We start from the raw sequence: 17251 nt of genomic DNA, 5'->3' as shown, positions 1-17251 counted from the left end.
AATTAATTCTTGTAATATTTGTTTGTTAATGAAATGAAATCCAGTATGTATTTAATATTGGTTTTTTTCATTAGTGGTTGATAACAATGTTGTTGATCCGTTCACAACAAGTAACATTGTAGTGGTTCTTAGGTTAGCTTGTTTCAGTTGGTGTATTTTGGTTGGAGAAAAACAAACCTTTTGATTTGTTTGTTCTAGTTGGTGTATTTTGGTTGGAGAAGGAAAAACCTTGACTTGTGTTTCATCTTTGAAAAATGAAGGTTTTGTTTGTGTTTAAATGATCACTGAAATGAAGTTTGTTGAATTTAACTGAGCTTGTCAACCTTATTGGTCGATTTGGTCCAATTAAATGAAGGTTTTGTTTATTTGTGTTTAAATGACTACTGAAATCAAATTTGTGTAATTTAACCGAACTTGTCAATCTTGTTCACTGATTTTGTCCAATTAAATCCAGTTAGTCCACCTTGTTTGTCAACTTTGTCGAACTAAAAAAATCTTCTTTATTTATCAAGTTTGAGAACCTATATAACTAGTGAAATCGAGGTTATTAAAATCAATCAAAACTTCCTTCATTAGAGAATATCATTTTATTTTTCAATTTTTAACTTTTCTGTCATTAACCATGTCAATTTTATTTTAATATGATTTTTATTACTTAAATTTAAAATTATATAAAAAGTCAACACAGCAACAAATCAATAATTATATATTTTATAATTAAAATCATTTTTTAATTTATCACACTTATCACATCATTTTCAAATTCTCACATATTTTACCTTTAAATATTTTTTATTCATTCCTTTGATCCAAAAAAAATCACCCCAATCTTGTCTTTATCTCCATAAATCCATTGACTCGTGTTCCATAAATCAACTCCGTAATTCAAAAACTATTATCAACCAATCTTACATTGCAGTGTGTTGTTGTCACGATATAATAACAACAAATAATTCCATAATATTATAAACAATATGAAAAATATCATTAGAAATTGATTAAAATACATTAATAAAGAATTATACTATCATGCGATAACTTTTTTTTTTATAATAAGTAAAAGTATATATTAATATAGATGGTGATTAATAAGTAGAAAAATACAGAGAAAAGATGGAACAATCAGTTATTGAATAGACAACACGGGGACAGTGACTATAACTGCTGCTTTCCACTGTTTCTTCCAATTAAGCTCTAAAATAAAAGCGATCTCTATCCACTGACAGAAAGCTTGGTTATAGTGGAATTCAGATGAATTACTGCACACTAACATACCCACAAATTTGAACAGCAATAATTCAGACCTACCCGTTTCCCACCACCAAACACCCACCATTTTCTTTAAAATTTAAATGCTAATATTTAAATAGAAACAAGAAAATTAATCAATGAGAACCTTTTTCTTTATGATTAAAAAAATAATTCATTTTAGATTTTAAAAAAATAATATGCATATTAATGTTATAAAATGGTTACAACCCGTGGGTTAACATGTTCCATCATGAGTTCGGATCGAGTTGAGTTTGAAAAAAATATATTTCTTTTATGCAAGTCATTTTTCAATCCGGCTTATTTAAATTTAATTTATCTTAGTTGAATCCATGATAAATCGGGTTAGTGTTATCTTATTAACCTATTATCTTATGACATTCTAAAAAATATTCTCTTCACTTATCCTACTATATACATAAAAAGAAACCTTATGTTGTTCTGATGAATCTTTTCACGAGTTTAACATCATTTTAGGAGTGAAATTAATTTATATTTGAATTATAAATAGTTTGTAATTTTATTTTTTTTATTTTAAAATAATACTAATTAAGTGAGTCAGTTAATCAACCTGTTTAATCCAACAATCGGTGATGGATCGATCAAATTTAAATTTTTTTAACTGACTAATAAATGAATCGAATTGAGTTAACTCGTTAAGTAATCATTCTGTGTGATTGATCTGATCAAATTGAGTGTGATATATATATATATATATTTAGTGTGACATGAAATAAATTTAAAAGTACGTCCATGAACAGAAGAAGGTTGGCACTGTCCCTTGGTTTTGGAAAGAAACTATACATAGAAATGGTTGAATCGACAGAATAGCATTTACTTTTGAATGTTGAGGTATGAAGACTAAGGAAGATGGAAGGAAATTAAAGGTCAGTGTATACCTACTTTCCCTTGTCCTTTTCATTTTTTTTTTCTTCATACAATTATTTTTCGACAGGAAGTTGGCCGCATAAAAGTTTGCAGAATGTTAAATTTATACAAATTATTGAAATAAGATACATCCAACTTTCTTTGCCTTGCCGGCTGAAAATCTTTAATGTCAGCTCTAATGGGATCTTGACACGTGCGTTCAGTCTGTACTAGTAATAAATTAATTCAAATATTCATCACTCAAAGTCCCAGGATCAAAATTTATTTCACAAAATACACTTGGTTAAAACACTTATTTTAAATTTCCAAAAAAGCTTCAAATTATTTATTTAATATTAATATTCACCTACTAAATTAATTATAAAATTGTATAAAAAAATTTTAAAAAATTTGATACTAATATATTTTTATTAAATTAATAAAAAATTATGTTTAAGAATAAGGTTTCAATTTTTTTTACTACTAATATATTTATATTAAATTAATTAAAACTTTTTGTTTCAGAATAATATAAAATAAAATTATTATGAGTTAAAATTAGTTTTAATGATTAGTTATTTTTTTTATTTTATACTAAATTTTATTTATTTATTTTTTCGTTTAACTTCTTCTAACTTTTTATTTACTGATTTTAGCTTTTATCTTTCTTTGTTTTTTTATTATAGATTTCTTTTTAGGTTTATGACAGATTTCATTTCTTAAATCACATTCTATTTTTATTTTTATGTATCAATTTTTTTATTTCTTGCTAGTATTTTTTTCTTTTTATTTATATTATTGTTGTTTTTATTATATTTGTTGAATTTGTATTAAGATTATAAATGTGATTCTTTTGTTCAATTTTATTTTTTGATATTTTTATTTATGAATTTTGAGAGTTTTTTATATATATTTTTTATGAAGAACTATAATGTTTGCTTGAGTTAAATTACAAAATCATTAACTAGATTAAGGTTTAGTCTTTTGGTGAAAAATGAAAATGATATCTTTAATGAAATAAGTAATGAACAATTCTTGTATAAGTTACTTCAACTGAAAGGAGTTTTTCAATGCTAAACATAATAAAAACTTATTTAAGATTAACAATGTTTCAACAAAGATTAAACTGATTAACCTTGTAATTTATTGAAAAAAAAAAGTGTTAAATGAAATTAATTATACTAATTTAATAGATAATTCTATTAAAAACATATAAGTTTACTCCTCCATATATAAGAAAGCAAAATAAATATTTTTAAGATTCACTTCTTTTTAGCATACTTGATTGCATCAACTATAACAAGTTGAAAAGAATAAGGATAAAATAAAATTATATACTATATATATTGTATACAATTCCTTATTTTAGTTATATCTATTTGATTGTTTTATTGTCAAACTATTTTACTAATAATTTAACATAAAGTATGATTAAGATAAAATATGGTTAAAATAAAATATGATATTTTGATTTTGTTAAAAACTTTTGTACAATCTTATTCTATTAAAAAAAGAAAAAGACAATAATTGAATTTTTTTTAAAAATAATTCATATTATCGATAATAAAATATGTTAATAATATATAAAATTCGTCGATAAATTAAAATGATTGATAATAAAAAATTTATTAGTAAAACTGTTTCTTTCAATAATTTTATCGATGAAAATTTTGTATTATCAATAATTATTGGTAGATAATTCTTTTAATAAAATAAAATTATTGACGGCTTATCGATCAATGATCAAAAATTCATTAGTAAAAAGTTTATTAATACATTTTATCGACAAAATTGTTTCATCTATCAATACAATTTATTTGAAAATAAAATTTTAAAATCATCGTCAATTTGTTAATAATATAAATTTATCGACAGATATAATTTTGTCAATATTTTCAATAATTTTTGTAATAATTATTCTAGTTTGCATGAGCACTAGTTAATGTAAAATTTATTATTAGTTGAGAAAAAATATTCACCTAAAGTGGACTTTGATTATTAAAAGCAGTGATTGATTACTATTCTCCATCAAATTAAAAGTTATGTCTTTTCGATCGATTTAGTTTAGTGTTTGTAATTTTTTATATTTCTAATTATATTCACTTTCTAATTAAATTTGTAAGATTAGTATTAAGAAGTTAAAAATTATATTTTAAGATTATAATTATAGAATTTAATGTGTTAATTTATGTAGTTATTTATAGTTTGACATGTATATTTACATGTTTAAGGTTAATATTTAGATATTATATTAGGATTTATAATTGCTATTTAGAAATTTGAAAGTTAATTTATTCAATTTTATTAGAAGTTTAATTATGCTCATGACTTTTATTTATTTTTTAAATATAAAAGACTTAGTTACAAATTGTGGTGTTTATATTTGAAAAGATTAATTTTATTGAAATTTTATCATAATAGTATGCATTGAGCTTTAATTTTTTATTTGAGATCTAATAAAAATATTTATATATTATACCTCCAATTTAAATTATTTATATTTATCTTATATAAAAAGAAAAGACAGTATTGATAATTATTATGTCAAATCTTGAATTGTATTAGTCAGTAATTTAGAAGAATATTCTTAAATTGCCTAACTAGATTTAGATAAAGAAATTTTAGTTTTTTAACGAATTATAACTTAAGAATTTTAAGGTTTTTGAAAATATGAGAGATAAGAGATGTGTAGGAGATATATTGTACAGAAAAAAATTAAAATAATTGGATTAAAAGAATATATTGATTTATTTATTATGTTTGAAACATTTGTATAAGAAAGAATTATAATTTTGTACCAAAATAAAAAATATTTAATCTTAAAAAAATTATAATATTATGATAAACATATTACTAATCATTCAATAATAATATAATTTACGGTGTTTAAAAGTTTTTTATAAAAACACGAGTAAATAGTTAAAAAATATGTAATACTCTCAAAATTCTATATAATCATTTGAAATATACATTAAATATATACAGAGAGAGAAATTTACATATAAAAACAATTTTATAAAACTAAAATCACAAGTAAGATTTAAATATCTTTTAAATATTGAGATTTTTCTACTTGTACATACTCGTGGTTCCGTTCATACAAGGTCAACTATTAAAATAAATTTTCAACATAATAAAAATATATAAAACAATATTTTTTATTGATAATTCACGATAATTACTTTTTATTTAAAAATCAACATACAACAACCATTTATACCACACATCAATATTAAACCAAAAGAATATCAAATGAAACTTTTAAAAATACTTCATATTAAGTGTGACTTCCTTACAATTATATATATATATATATATATATATATATATATATAAAGGGATTTCTTTATTTAGTGTATACATTGTTTTCTAAATTTAACCATCCTTTTAAACTTAATCTCTTTTAATTATAAAGCTATTTATAAAGATAATAATATTTTAATTATCATATTTATATATAGATAATGATGTTTAGACAATAATTTTTTTACAACATTTGAACATTATTTACGTGTCATTATGTGATTGGTCCAAAATTACTTCACAATCAATAATAATAATCATAAATACTACCATTGACCAATCACAAAATCACACGTAGATGATGTTTAAATATTGTAAAAAAAATGTTGTTTAAGTATCATTATCTTAATATATATATATATATATATATATATATATATATGGGATTTGCTAACTTGCGTACACCTGTTTTTCAGTTTGTACATTTTGTGTACCGGATTTCAGTAGACAAAAATACCCTTATATCATGAATTCTAACTTTTAAGATTAAGGGTATTTTAATAATTTTCATTCTCAAAATTAAAAAAATAAAAAAGAAACTCCCCAAACCCTTACCCACCTCTCTCATTCTTCTCAACCCTTTCTCTTTCATCTCTTTCATTCCAACCTTTTCTCTGTCATCCCTACCCTAGTCCCAATTGAAAAAAATCAGAAACACTTGTCTTATTTTAATAACTTTCATTCTCAAAACTAAAAAAAGAAATCTCAAACCCTTATTCACCTCCTTCATGCCTCTTAATCCTTTCTCCTTCATCTTTCTCACTCAAACATTTTCTCTGTCATCTGTGCACCAGCCCCAACTAAAAAAACACTCATTATTAAATAAAATTGTTAGAGAAAAAAAATACTTACATAAATAAAAAAATTAAAGCACCTAATTTTTTCTTTATATAATTTTAAATAAAATTTCAAGATTTAGAATTTTTATTGTTTGATTTTATCGTTGANATTAAAGCACCTAATTTTTTCTTTATATAATTTTAAATAAAATTTCAAGATTTAGAATTTTTATTGTTTGATTTTATCGTTGAAAATTTTATTGTATTTTGATTTATTTTTTCTTTAGTAAAGGAAAACAAGTTAATGAATTTCTACCAAAAAAAATTAAATGGCCACGGAGCAATGTTACATAGTAGTCTTGGTGTAAGTTGTACCTGTCAGCTCTAATATATATATAGTGAAGATAATGAAATTAAAGAGATTTTGAATGAACTTTTTTGGGAAGGTGAATATGTGAATGACTCAACTCTTTACAAAATTAAATCGTTTTATAATTAGTGTTTTTTTAGTTGGGGCTAGTGCAGAGATGACAGAGCAAATGTTTGAGTGAGAGAAATGAATGAGAAAGGGTTGAGAGGAATGAAGGAGGTGAGTAAGGGTTTGATGTTTCTTTTTTTAGTTTTTTGAGAATGAAAATTATTAAAATAAGACAAGTGTTTCTGATTTTTTTTCAATTGTGACTAGAGTGGGGATGACAGAGAATTTGAGTGAGAGAGATGAAAGAGAAATGATTGAGAGGAATGAGAGAGGTGGGTAAGGGTTTGGGGTTTCTTTTTTTATTTTTTTAATTTTGAGAATGAAAATTATTAAAATACCCTTAACCTTAAAACTTAGAATTCATGATATATAAGGGTATTTTTGTCTACTGAAACCCGGTACACATTGCTAAAATGTACCAACTCAAAAACAGGCGTACGCAAATTAGCAAACCCATATATATATATATATATATATATATATGTATATATATATATATATGTATATATATATATATATATGTATATATATATATATATATAATCATATAAGAAAATATGATAAGAAACTAAATAAGTATAATACATCTTTAAAAGCACATCGGAAAATTAGAAATATTAATTAAGTTGAACTATTCAATAGCTCAATCCAACTCAATTAAATCGTGTTGGGTTTTATTTTTGATTATGTATTCAATTCAATTTAAACTAATTTATTCTTATACGATTTTGATAATGAGTTTAGAGTGAATGACTGATTTATAGTTTCATCATTAATAAATTATGTTAAAATATACAGTTGAAGAAATTTTTTAGGACAGTCAATATTATTACCAAATTTATTAAGATAGTCATGTTTATTAATTATTTTATGTTTCAATATTATTTGTTAATATTTTTTATTGTATTGTAAATTACAAAGGAAAATATATTTCAAGAGAACGAAATATTATAAATTTATCAATTCATGGCTATCTTATAAATAGATGAGTGACACAAAAATCATTAATATTATAAACTTATTTATTCGTTTTTTGAGTTTGGTGTTGGATTACATTTGAGTTGTATGTTACTTTTTTTTTTATTTTGAATTATTTTTAGATTATCAATATTATAAATTTATTTATTTATTTTTTGAGTTTGGTTTTGGATAGATTTGAGTTGATGTTATTCTTTTTTTAATTATATCAGGAGTTATCATTATTTTAAAGTGAAATTTATTTAAATTTGAATTAAAAAATTTATAATGTTTATTTTAAAAAATATATAATTAAGTGAGTTAGTGAATCAACCTGTTTAACCCACTAACTCGTGGTGGACCGATCGAGTTGAACTTTTTTCTGTTCGCTAATAAATAAGTCATATTAACTTGACTTACTGAGTAGTCAATTAATGATAAGTCGGATCATATAATTGTTTTTTACAGCACTAAAATTTATTATGACTCAAGGTATTGATTTATTTTAAATTATAAACTAATTTTTGGAAAAATTGTTATTTTATCATATCCAAATGAGCTAATTCAAATCAATCCACTAAAAAATGAGATATATTTGATTGGATTTAGCATAAAAAATTACAAAGTTGTAACCTCATTCAACCAAATATTTTTTTAGTAGATTGGGTGAAGAATTTATCTAAATTATTTCAAACCAAATTAGTTTAACATCAATGAAAAACATTAAAATAAAATTACCTTTATATATTATTAAAATAAAAATATTATTCAATTTATAAAAAAATTTGTTATTTGAAAAAATAATTATAAAAAGTACAAACAAAAATTAACGATAAAAATAATTAATGAAAAAAACTATATTAATAAAAAAAATTGGTAGTAAAATGGATACAACCAAAAGATGGTTACTGAACAGTTATAAAAAACAATCCTCTTGCTATATATAAGACTGAAAACACATCTACATATGATTCACTTTTTCTACTATAAAAAAAATATAAAATTACATAAAATTTAGATCATTTTTATAGTTTTATTGTAGATAATTTTAGTTTGACCACATATAATTTTTTATTATAGATAGTTATTTTTTAAAAATTAATTAAATTTTAGAAGAAAACAGCTAATTAAATTAAAAAAAAAAACTGTTAAATATATCATTTAAAAAGTAAAATTTGTAAAATAATTATTTTGATATAAAAATAAACTTAAAAATTGACAAAAAAAGAAGTGTAATATATATAATATTATATATTGATCATGAATAAAAGAAATAAAATATTACTTTTAGAGAATACACACTAGTCAAATCAATAGACCATACTCTTTTAAGATAGACTGTATTAAAATGTATTAAAACACAGTATTATCTAATATCCTTAAAGTGATAGATCTAGCATTGAAATATTTTTTATTATAAAGAATCCTTGTTATGATTCCTGATATTGTAAATTTAGCGTGATTTTTAATTTTAAATGAGAAAATATTTTGTAATTGTTAGTCTAAAGAATTGTTAGCTATGCCATGGTCTAATATTTTGTATGTATATTTGTCGATTTTTTTTTAATAATTATTTTTCAATGTGATTCTTACCATGAAGTTTGACTGGTGGATAATAGATGAAAAAAAATCATTAATTTATTGATTATTATCATTACCACTTTTAAACTTTTATTAAGGATATTCTCACCTATTACTAATACTATTTTTTGCTTCGTTTTTATTATGTTTGACTTATATAACCAATTTAGCTGCCATTTAATCTCCCTGGAAATTACGTGGAACAATTATTATCACTTTATGAAACAAAAGTCAAAAACTATATGTGCATGACTCAGCAGTTACATTAACACCAATAATTCAAATATATTTGTATTTATAATCATCTTAAAAATTAAGATGGGTTTTCTACTATTAGACCTGTTTCACTGTATACCGAAATACAATAGATTTTTTTATAATAATATTAAAAATATAAAGATGACCATCATATTTATTATTTTGAGTTAAATATGTTTTTTTCTCTTAATTTTCAATAAAAATTAAAATTAGTCTTTTTTCAAAATTTTTGTCTAATTTAGTCTCCCAACTCTATAAATGTATGAATTTAGTCATTTTAATCAAATTTTACTAACTTTATTTGATGTTTCAAATACGTTTTTCAGTTAACATTGAAGTAAAAATGGGTCAAACAATGTAAACAATCCAAATATTATCATGAAACATGCTTGAAACGTCAAATAAACCTAACAAAATTTAGTTAAAATGACTAAATTCATACATTTCTAAAGTTAGGAGACTAAATTAATTCAAAGTTTTGAAGATGGACTAATTCCAATTTTTATTGAAAATTAAGGAAAAAAACATACTTAACCCTATTATTTTAAAATAATTCAGATATATAAAAGCATGCGGTCTTGTGTTGAATTTTGAACTAGTAAGAAAAAATATAAAGTTGAGTGGTAATATTTTTCAGGTTTATTATTTTAAATTATTTGTATAGACAATTAAAATCACTGTCTTGCCGCTTTTCTATATCTAAATAAGTGATTGTATATAGTTCTAAAAAAAAACTCAGAAAAGTGTAACACACTAAAAGTTTGAGTGAAAATATCCAAATTTAATATATATATATATATATATATATATATATATATATATATATATATATATATATATATATATATATATATTAAGTGGTGATAAATCTGGAACGCCTCCCGTCTAAATTACCAACTTAAAAAAAAAGAGTCAAACATCACCAAAATGAAATTACATAGTTAACTTATATAAAAAAAATGAAACAAATATATTTTTAGTGCAAAATTCTACATATGATTTTTATTCTAGTCTGTCTTTCATTTATTCTATAGTCTATATTCATTTTAATGCATCGTCGTCACTTATACCTTACACACAAATAAATATGATAAATTAGAAAGTATAAGAGTTTAGTATTTAAAATCATATTAAAATTAAATTAGAAAATACATTATTGATATAATAGTCAAAGTCAAGTCCATTTGTATGTGTTCCAGGACACAAAAATCATATCAATAGTTAAAACCTTTGACAAATTTTAAAATAAAAGATTGATATTAATGTTGTGTTTGTTAAGAGTTATTATCCTTTTCTTAAAAAGAAGGTGAAAACAAATTTGAAGATAAGAATCATTTTCGTATTTGTGATTTCAATGTGATGTAATGATAAGGAAATCAATTCTCATAATGTTGGAATCGATTCCAATTTCGCTTTCACTTCATTGACTTAATTTTTTTTTGTGTTATAAGAGATCCATAGTGGAAGGACATAGTAATTCGTTTTAAGTTATATTTAAATGAGTAGTAAATATAACATAAAGTAATAATGAAAAGCAAAAATAAAGTTAACATGTTATATTATACCTTATCAATTATAAATGCTAAAATTGAAATTATTTTGTTGATGACACACTGTATTAATATTAACACTTAATGATGATAATATTACATAATACAATATAACACGGACTTGATACATGAATAAAATTGAAATTAAAATTAATTAAAATATACTATGAACTAATATATATATATATATATAAAAGGATATTAACATTGTTTATACAATTTTAATATATAAAAGGAACTAAATCAAAATTAACATAGAACTGTATTGGAAATAAAAACTATTGCATATTTGCAACAAAAACAGGAAAATAGGATAAAAGGGAATTTTAGTCAAAGTATTAATTTCGTTTTCCTCCCACGTACAATATTTGAACTTCTTAATTTCAAAGTCAAAAACACACATTCCAATTAAAGTTCTTGCACTATAAGGTAATACCATAACTTAGGTGAAATTTTAAAATATGCTCTCTTTGAATTCAAAATATTAATAACGACTTGTGTTATTTTAACTAACTTTCAAAACAATTACAAGTATAACTATTCTTCGGTGAATTTTAAACCTATAATCACTAAAGCTTATTATCTTTTTCTACCTATAAATTATATATAAAAATCACTTAAAACTTTCCTATTCAATTTCATATAATCAAAATGTATCTTTTAAATCAATCATGAATTTCTAACCAATTAATAACACTACTTTTCTTTATCTTAATCAATAAAACTATAATTTGAAGAGGAAAAAAAAGTAAATGAAAGTTATAAAAAAAAATCTATATCACTTAATATTGCATTCTAATGAGATAATTTATTAAAGTAATTCATTTATATGATGAATTTAAATTTGGTTAATTATTTTATCCAAACAAAATATTTCAAAATAAAAAATCAATTACAAACAAATAAAATATAAATTTCAAATTTTTAGAATTATATAAATATCTTATTTAAACACGAGGTAGAAGTAAATAAGCATATTCATCAAACCATAAAAAATAAGTTAAAAACCATAAAATCATTGTACATCTCAATTTAAGTATGAGATGAGAAAACTCAGCACAAAGTAACAATCCAAACTTGATGGTCTACTTTTCCTTCTCGGTATTATAGTCACCAAGAGAGAAATTTGAGAAAATTTGCTAAGGATATACCTATCTTTTCTAAGTTCACTCCTTACTATATTTTTTTCCTTTTTGGTTCTTTAATATTCTAGACCCAAACAATTAAAAAGCCCAACAACTCAAATTCCAATTTTTCTCAACTAACCACACCACCCATTCAAACATATACACTATATACATCATCGGCAGTACAACCCAACAACAGTTTTCTTTTTGTCAACACTGGGCTAATATAATTATGGCCCAATTTAGTGCTGCATATTGGGTGGATACAACTACCCATAAAGGCATTGCTTCTAGAACTCCGCATAATTATTAAATACACCGCCGCACTAATATAAATAAACTAATCTACTCTTCATCAATCAATGCACGCCACACCACTATTGCCATGGTCACTTACATCATCGCCATTTTTGCAGAGGAAAAGTTGAAGAGATTAATTTTAAGAATGGAAAGCTTACTTTTATTATTCTCTTTATACATTATTAACACGAAAAGATGCTTTATTGGAAAATGTTAGAGTACCAGAAAAATTGAGTAGAGAAATTTAATATTATTAATTGAATTTTGAAAAGAAAAAAAAGAGAGAGTAAATATTATGTTATATACCTTGAAATGTTCGCCCAGTAAAAACATGGCATGAAATATTAGACTTACACATAACTCAGCGAAAGTCCAAGGTGTCATTATTTTATTACTATTAGTTTGATAATTTTGGGATGTGTGATGGAATGTACTGTACCATAATTGAAGAAGCATCTTAGGTGTCGATTCGGAGCATCTTATGTAAGATCCCATTCTCCAACCATTTATGTCATATAATAAGCAATCTTCACCACATTTCTCATCGTGTTCAATTCAATCTCTCTTTCTCTCTCTCTCTCTCTCTCTCTCTCACACACACACACACGCACCATGAGCAAGGTTGTTTCTCCTCTCGAGGCTCAAGCCTTCAACTATCTATCATTCGGTTTCATCACTCTCATCAACAATTTCTGGACCTGGCTCGCCGTTACTTTCTGGAGGATCCCACCACCCAAGTCAGAATTCCTCCCATCGCCCGATCACCCCGTTCTGGATGAGTCCGACCCGGTTGCTGTCACGGCGCCAGCGTGCGTTCGGAGCCCAACTGTGGTTGGTAATGGGCCTGACGTCGACGTTGACGGAGTGAGGAAGGGGAAGTTTAGCTTGTACTACGAGGGTGAGAGAGAATACGAGAGCGAGGAGACAGTGACGGAGGATTGGGAGGAGATTGACGGAGGAGGAGAATGGTGGGAGAGCTGGGAAAGACTGTTAAGGATGAGAATGGGAGAAAACGAGAAAGGGTGGTACACGTGTCAAGATTTGGCGGCGCTTAACGGCGGCGTTGTGCGGTTTTGGGATGCTGGGTTCAGTTTTGGTAGCAGAAGAGACAGCAAACACCGTGTTCTTCACCGTAGGATATTAGATATTGGTTTAGATGCATGTGTGTGCTGCTGAATTATTATTGTTACCACTATAATTCAGAATGTATATATATGATAGTAGTGTAGTGGTTTGGAAAATTATGACTATGAGATAGTGTATGGTTATTTGAAACACAAATGTTAAAAAGCAAGTTTACTTTCCCTATGTTTCATCCATCCGATGTTTATATTCGTATTTAGTTTGTTTAAGGAAAAATATTTTTTCAACAATTTTCTTTTTACAATTTTTTTATAATTTTTTTTAATAATTCGTTTTAAATATAAAATAATTTCTCATAATTTATTATAAAAAAAATTGTTAACATGTGATTATCTTTACTTCATGGATCCTTTGTTTGATCTCCATACACGAATTAGTTTTAAGCAAACTCTTAATTTAATTCCTAAAACGGATAGAGGAGTATAAGTTGTCTTCTAAACTGTATAAGTTATTTTTAAATTAGGTTTTACGAAAAATAATTTAGTATTGAATTGATATTTAAATACTATGATTTAATAATATAAAAAAACAGTTACAAAATTATTTTGATGTTTAATTATTTTGTAAGGTATAAGTACGTAACAAATAAAGGGAAAAAATATTGAAAATGTAATTTGATGGATTTTATAAAAAATGAAAAAGAGATCAATAAAAATATAAGTTCCTCTTCTCCATCTATCAACCACGTAAATAAATTAATTTTCCAAATAAAAAAAGAAGAAGTTGATTTCTTTATTTACTGTTTCTAACATGTATACATAAAATAAACCCACTATTAATTTTCATTTAGAGGAAATACCAATGTTGGTGAACATGTACATATATGTATTTTTGTTAAATTTATCTTAATTATATTTGTTTATTCATCTTGGAAAAAGCTCGGCAAAAAACAGTGTAAATTCTCATTCACTAACAAATAATGAGTGGGGGAATATGAAAGATTGAAGTGGTAAGTATGTAAAGTTGTTGTGATTGGTAATAGGATTTCGGAATTGAGTAATATTCTCAATCATTTTGAGAATATACCAACACATACAATAATTGCCCTTAAGCTATTCACAAGTTTTGTTATCTTAGTTATTTACACTCAGAACCCTAAAACAAGCTTCACTCATATTTATCCAGACGATAAAAATTTTCTAAAAATCACTTGTAAGATTTTTTTTTTTAAATAGATAATATTATATTACTAAACAATTTTATATAAATATGCAAATCTTTTAGATGATTTATTTTAAAAATCCAACTTGAAATCATATTTGTAAATACGATGAAGCAATACAACGGCAAACTAACTAACTAGACAAATGAAATAATAATTGTTGCAAACTGGTAATTGGAAATCTTATCTCATTTGTTTGTAAACTTAATATGTTCATAGACTAATCCTAATTTAATTTCATTTTTTCTCTCATGAATTTTTATGAGAAAAGTCTATCTAAACATGGCCGAAACACTTATATCACATTTTTTTAATTATCTTGATTTAATTGTCAACTACTATTATATCATTTTTAGGGTGAAAATATAAATAGAATATATCTATAAACAAGTGAGATGATCATAAATATTTATTTATATTTTAAAATAAAATAGAGCAACATAATGAACTATTGTTTTTTTAAATGTAAAACATTATTAATAGTCTTTATAAACTACTTATTGAATTGATTTATAAAAATACAGTAACATTATATATATATATATATATATATATATATATATATATAAGAATTAATTAATCATTTTTAGTTGTAGTTAAAATTCAAATTTCATATTTTTACTGTCTTGTTAGATAAGATCACTAAACCAATTTTAAACTGTTGTTGCAAAGAAAAATAATCTAAAATTATATTTCAGTTTTATCATCAATCCTCAACAATTTATTGACTTTAAAGTGATGTGATCACAGAAAATAATTAATTTTTTGAAGAATTAAACTAAACATATATAACTTTTAATAAAATATAGTATAGGTTTAAACTTCTTTTTGGTTCCCAAGTCATGGAGGATGTTCAGTTTTGTCCTCGTTTTTAAAAATGTAAGTCTTTGGTTCCGAAGTTATAAAAAATTATCAAATGAGTCCTTTTTTGATGTTCATGGTCAAAGTACAAAGAGCAGTCTAAAGTGATGTTATTCTTAAGAAACAAATCAAACCAATATAAAGATGTAACAGTTGTTAAGAAACAACCAAAAACAGTATTTCAAGTCAAAAAATACTCATTTAATACATTTTTTATAAACTAGGGACCAAAGATTTACATTTTAAAAAATGGAGACTAAACTGAACATCTACTTTTAACTTAGGAACCAAAACAAAATTTAAACCTATAGTATATTTAGTAGGTTCTACCTGTAATAATAGTTATATAGTTAATATTATTTTAGTGAGTGAGTTTGTGAGGTGATGGTTTTGGGAGCAGTCTCTCTCACACAGAGCGTGAAACAAAATTATTAAGGAAAAAAATGTTGGAGAATGTTGGACGTCCAAATACACACATAACAATAACCATTTAACGACAAATTCCACCGATTGTGTACTTTTTTTATACACGCATTTTCAATAGTTATTTTCTGTTACATGAAAAGAGGAGAAACATGAAACTAGATTGACTGTAATTTAAGACAACACATATTTTGTTTCAAAGCACCGATGTCACCACACACCTCAGATTGAAAGAGTGGTTCAAAAGATTGAATCGTGATATTTCACACATCCTTCTCTATCTTTTGTTTTGTTCAAATTAAATTAATATTTTTATAACTTATAAATAATTTATATATAAAGTAATGTTAACAAATTTTATAATTTATAATTTATATTTTATTTTATAAAGACTCGTTTTCCCAATCACACATGTTAACTCTACACCACAGCCGCTCATTCATCTGACAGTGGAACGGAATTGTCATTTGGTCCGCAAGGTATATTTTTATACTTTTAAAACAATTCATTTTTAAATAGAAACAAAAATTAAAGTAAAGTTAAATAACACGGGTTTTTTACTCTTAACATTGCTTTATTTTAACTTAATTGTATAAGATTTTTTAGATAATCTTTTTAAAAGTAGTTTCAGGAAAGCACAATCAAATTTAACTAATTTAACTTTCTATAAGTTCGGATTATTTATTACATGACTTAATTTATAAAATTAATTTCATATAAAGCTTTTTTTCTTATTTTTAATATTTATAATTTAGTTTTAGTTAAAAAAAAAGTAATCCTTTTCTAAAATGAAATGATAGATAATTGATCATCAGATTTGTTTTTCTTCTTGTCTCCTATTAATGTTGTGATAGGGTGTTTCATCATACACCTCCAAACTTTCATCCTGTACTTCCAAAAATTACTATTTTAACCTTAATTAATATTATTTTAATATTTTCTCTTTTTTCATAAAGTCATTCTGACCTCTCTAATTTTTTCTCTTTCTTATTAAAGTCAACCTACACCTTTCTAATTTTTTCTCTCTCTTATTATAGTCATCCTACACCATTTTAATAGACTTTAAAATCTATACAATTTTTTTTATAAATTTTTTAAATTTCAATTTTGAGATTTAAAATTTAATAATAGTTTAATTTAATTTAAAATTTTAAAATTATTTAATATACGTTTATTTCTTAATAATTATTAAA

The 17251-nt window shown here is 23.9% G+C and overlaps 1 protein-coding gene across 1 annotated transcript; it reads left to right on the top strand.

Moving 5' to 3' along the window:
* Positions 1-12930: 12930 nt before the first annotated feature.
* Positions 12931-13800, top strand: LOC106767983. Its single transcript, XM_014652947.2, has one exon. The coding sequence runs from the start codon at positions 13082-13084 to the stop codon at positions 13643-13645; it is 564 nt and encodes a 187-aa protein (XP_014508433.1). The 5' UTR covers positions 12931-13081; the 3' UTR covers positions 13646-13800.
* Positions 13801-17251: the final 3451 nt, after the last annotated feature.

The sequence above is a fragment of the Vigna radiata genome, chromosome 7 (assembly GCF_000741045.1).
Source record: "Vigna radiata var. radiata cultivar VC1973A chromosome 7, Vradiata_ver6, whole genome shotgun sequence".
Taxonomy (NCBI): domain Eukaryota; kingdom Viridiplantae; phylum Streptophyta; class Magnoliopsida; order Fabales; family Fabaceae; genus Vigna; species Vigna radiata.
This window is presented reverse-complemented; position numbering and strand designations above follow the sequence as displayed.

Bases quoted from the DNA above. Each gene is read 5' to 3' on its own strand.
- LOC106767983 (XM_014652947.2), top strand. From the start codon at position 13,082: ATGAGCAAGGTTGTTTCTCCTCTCGAGGCTCAAGCCTTCAACTATCTA.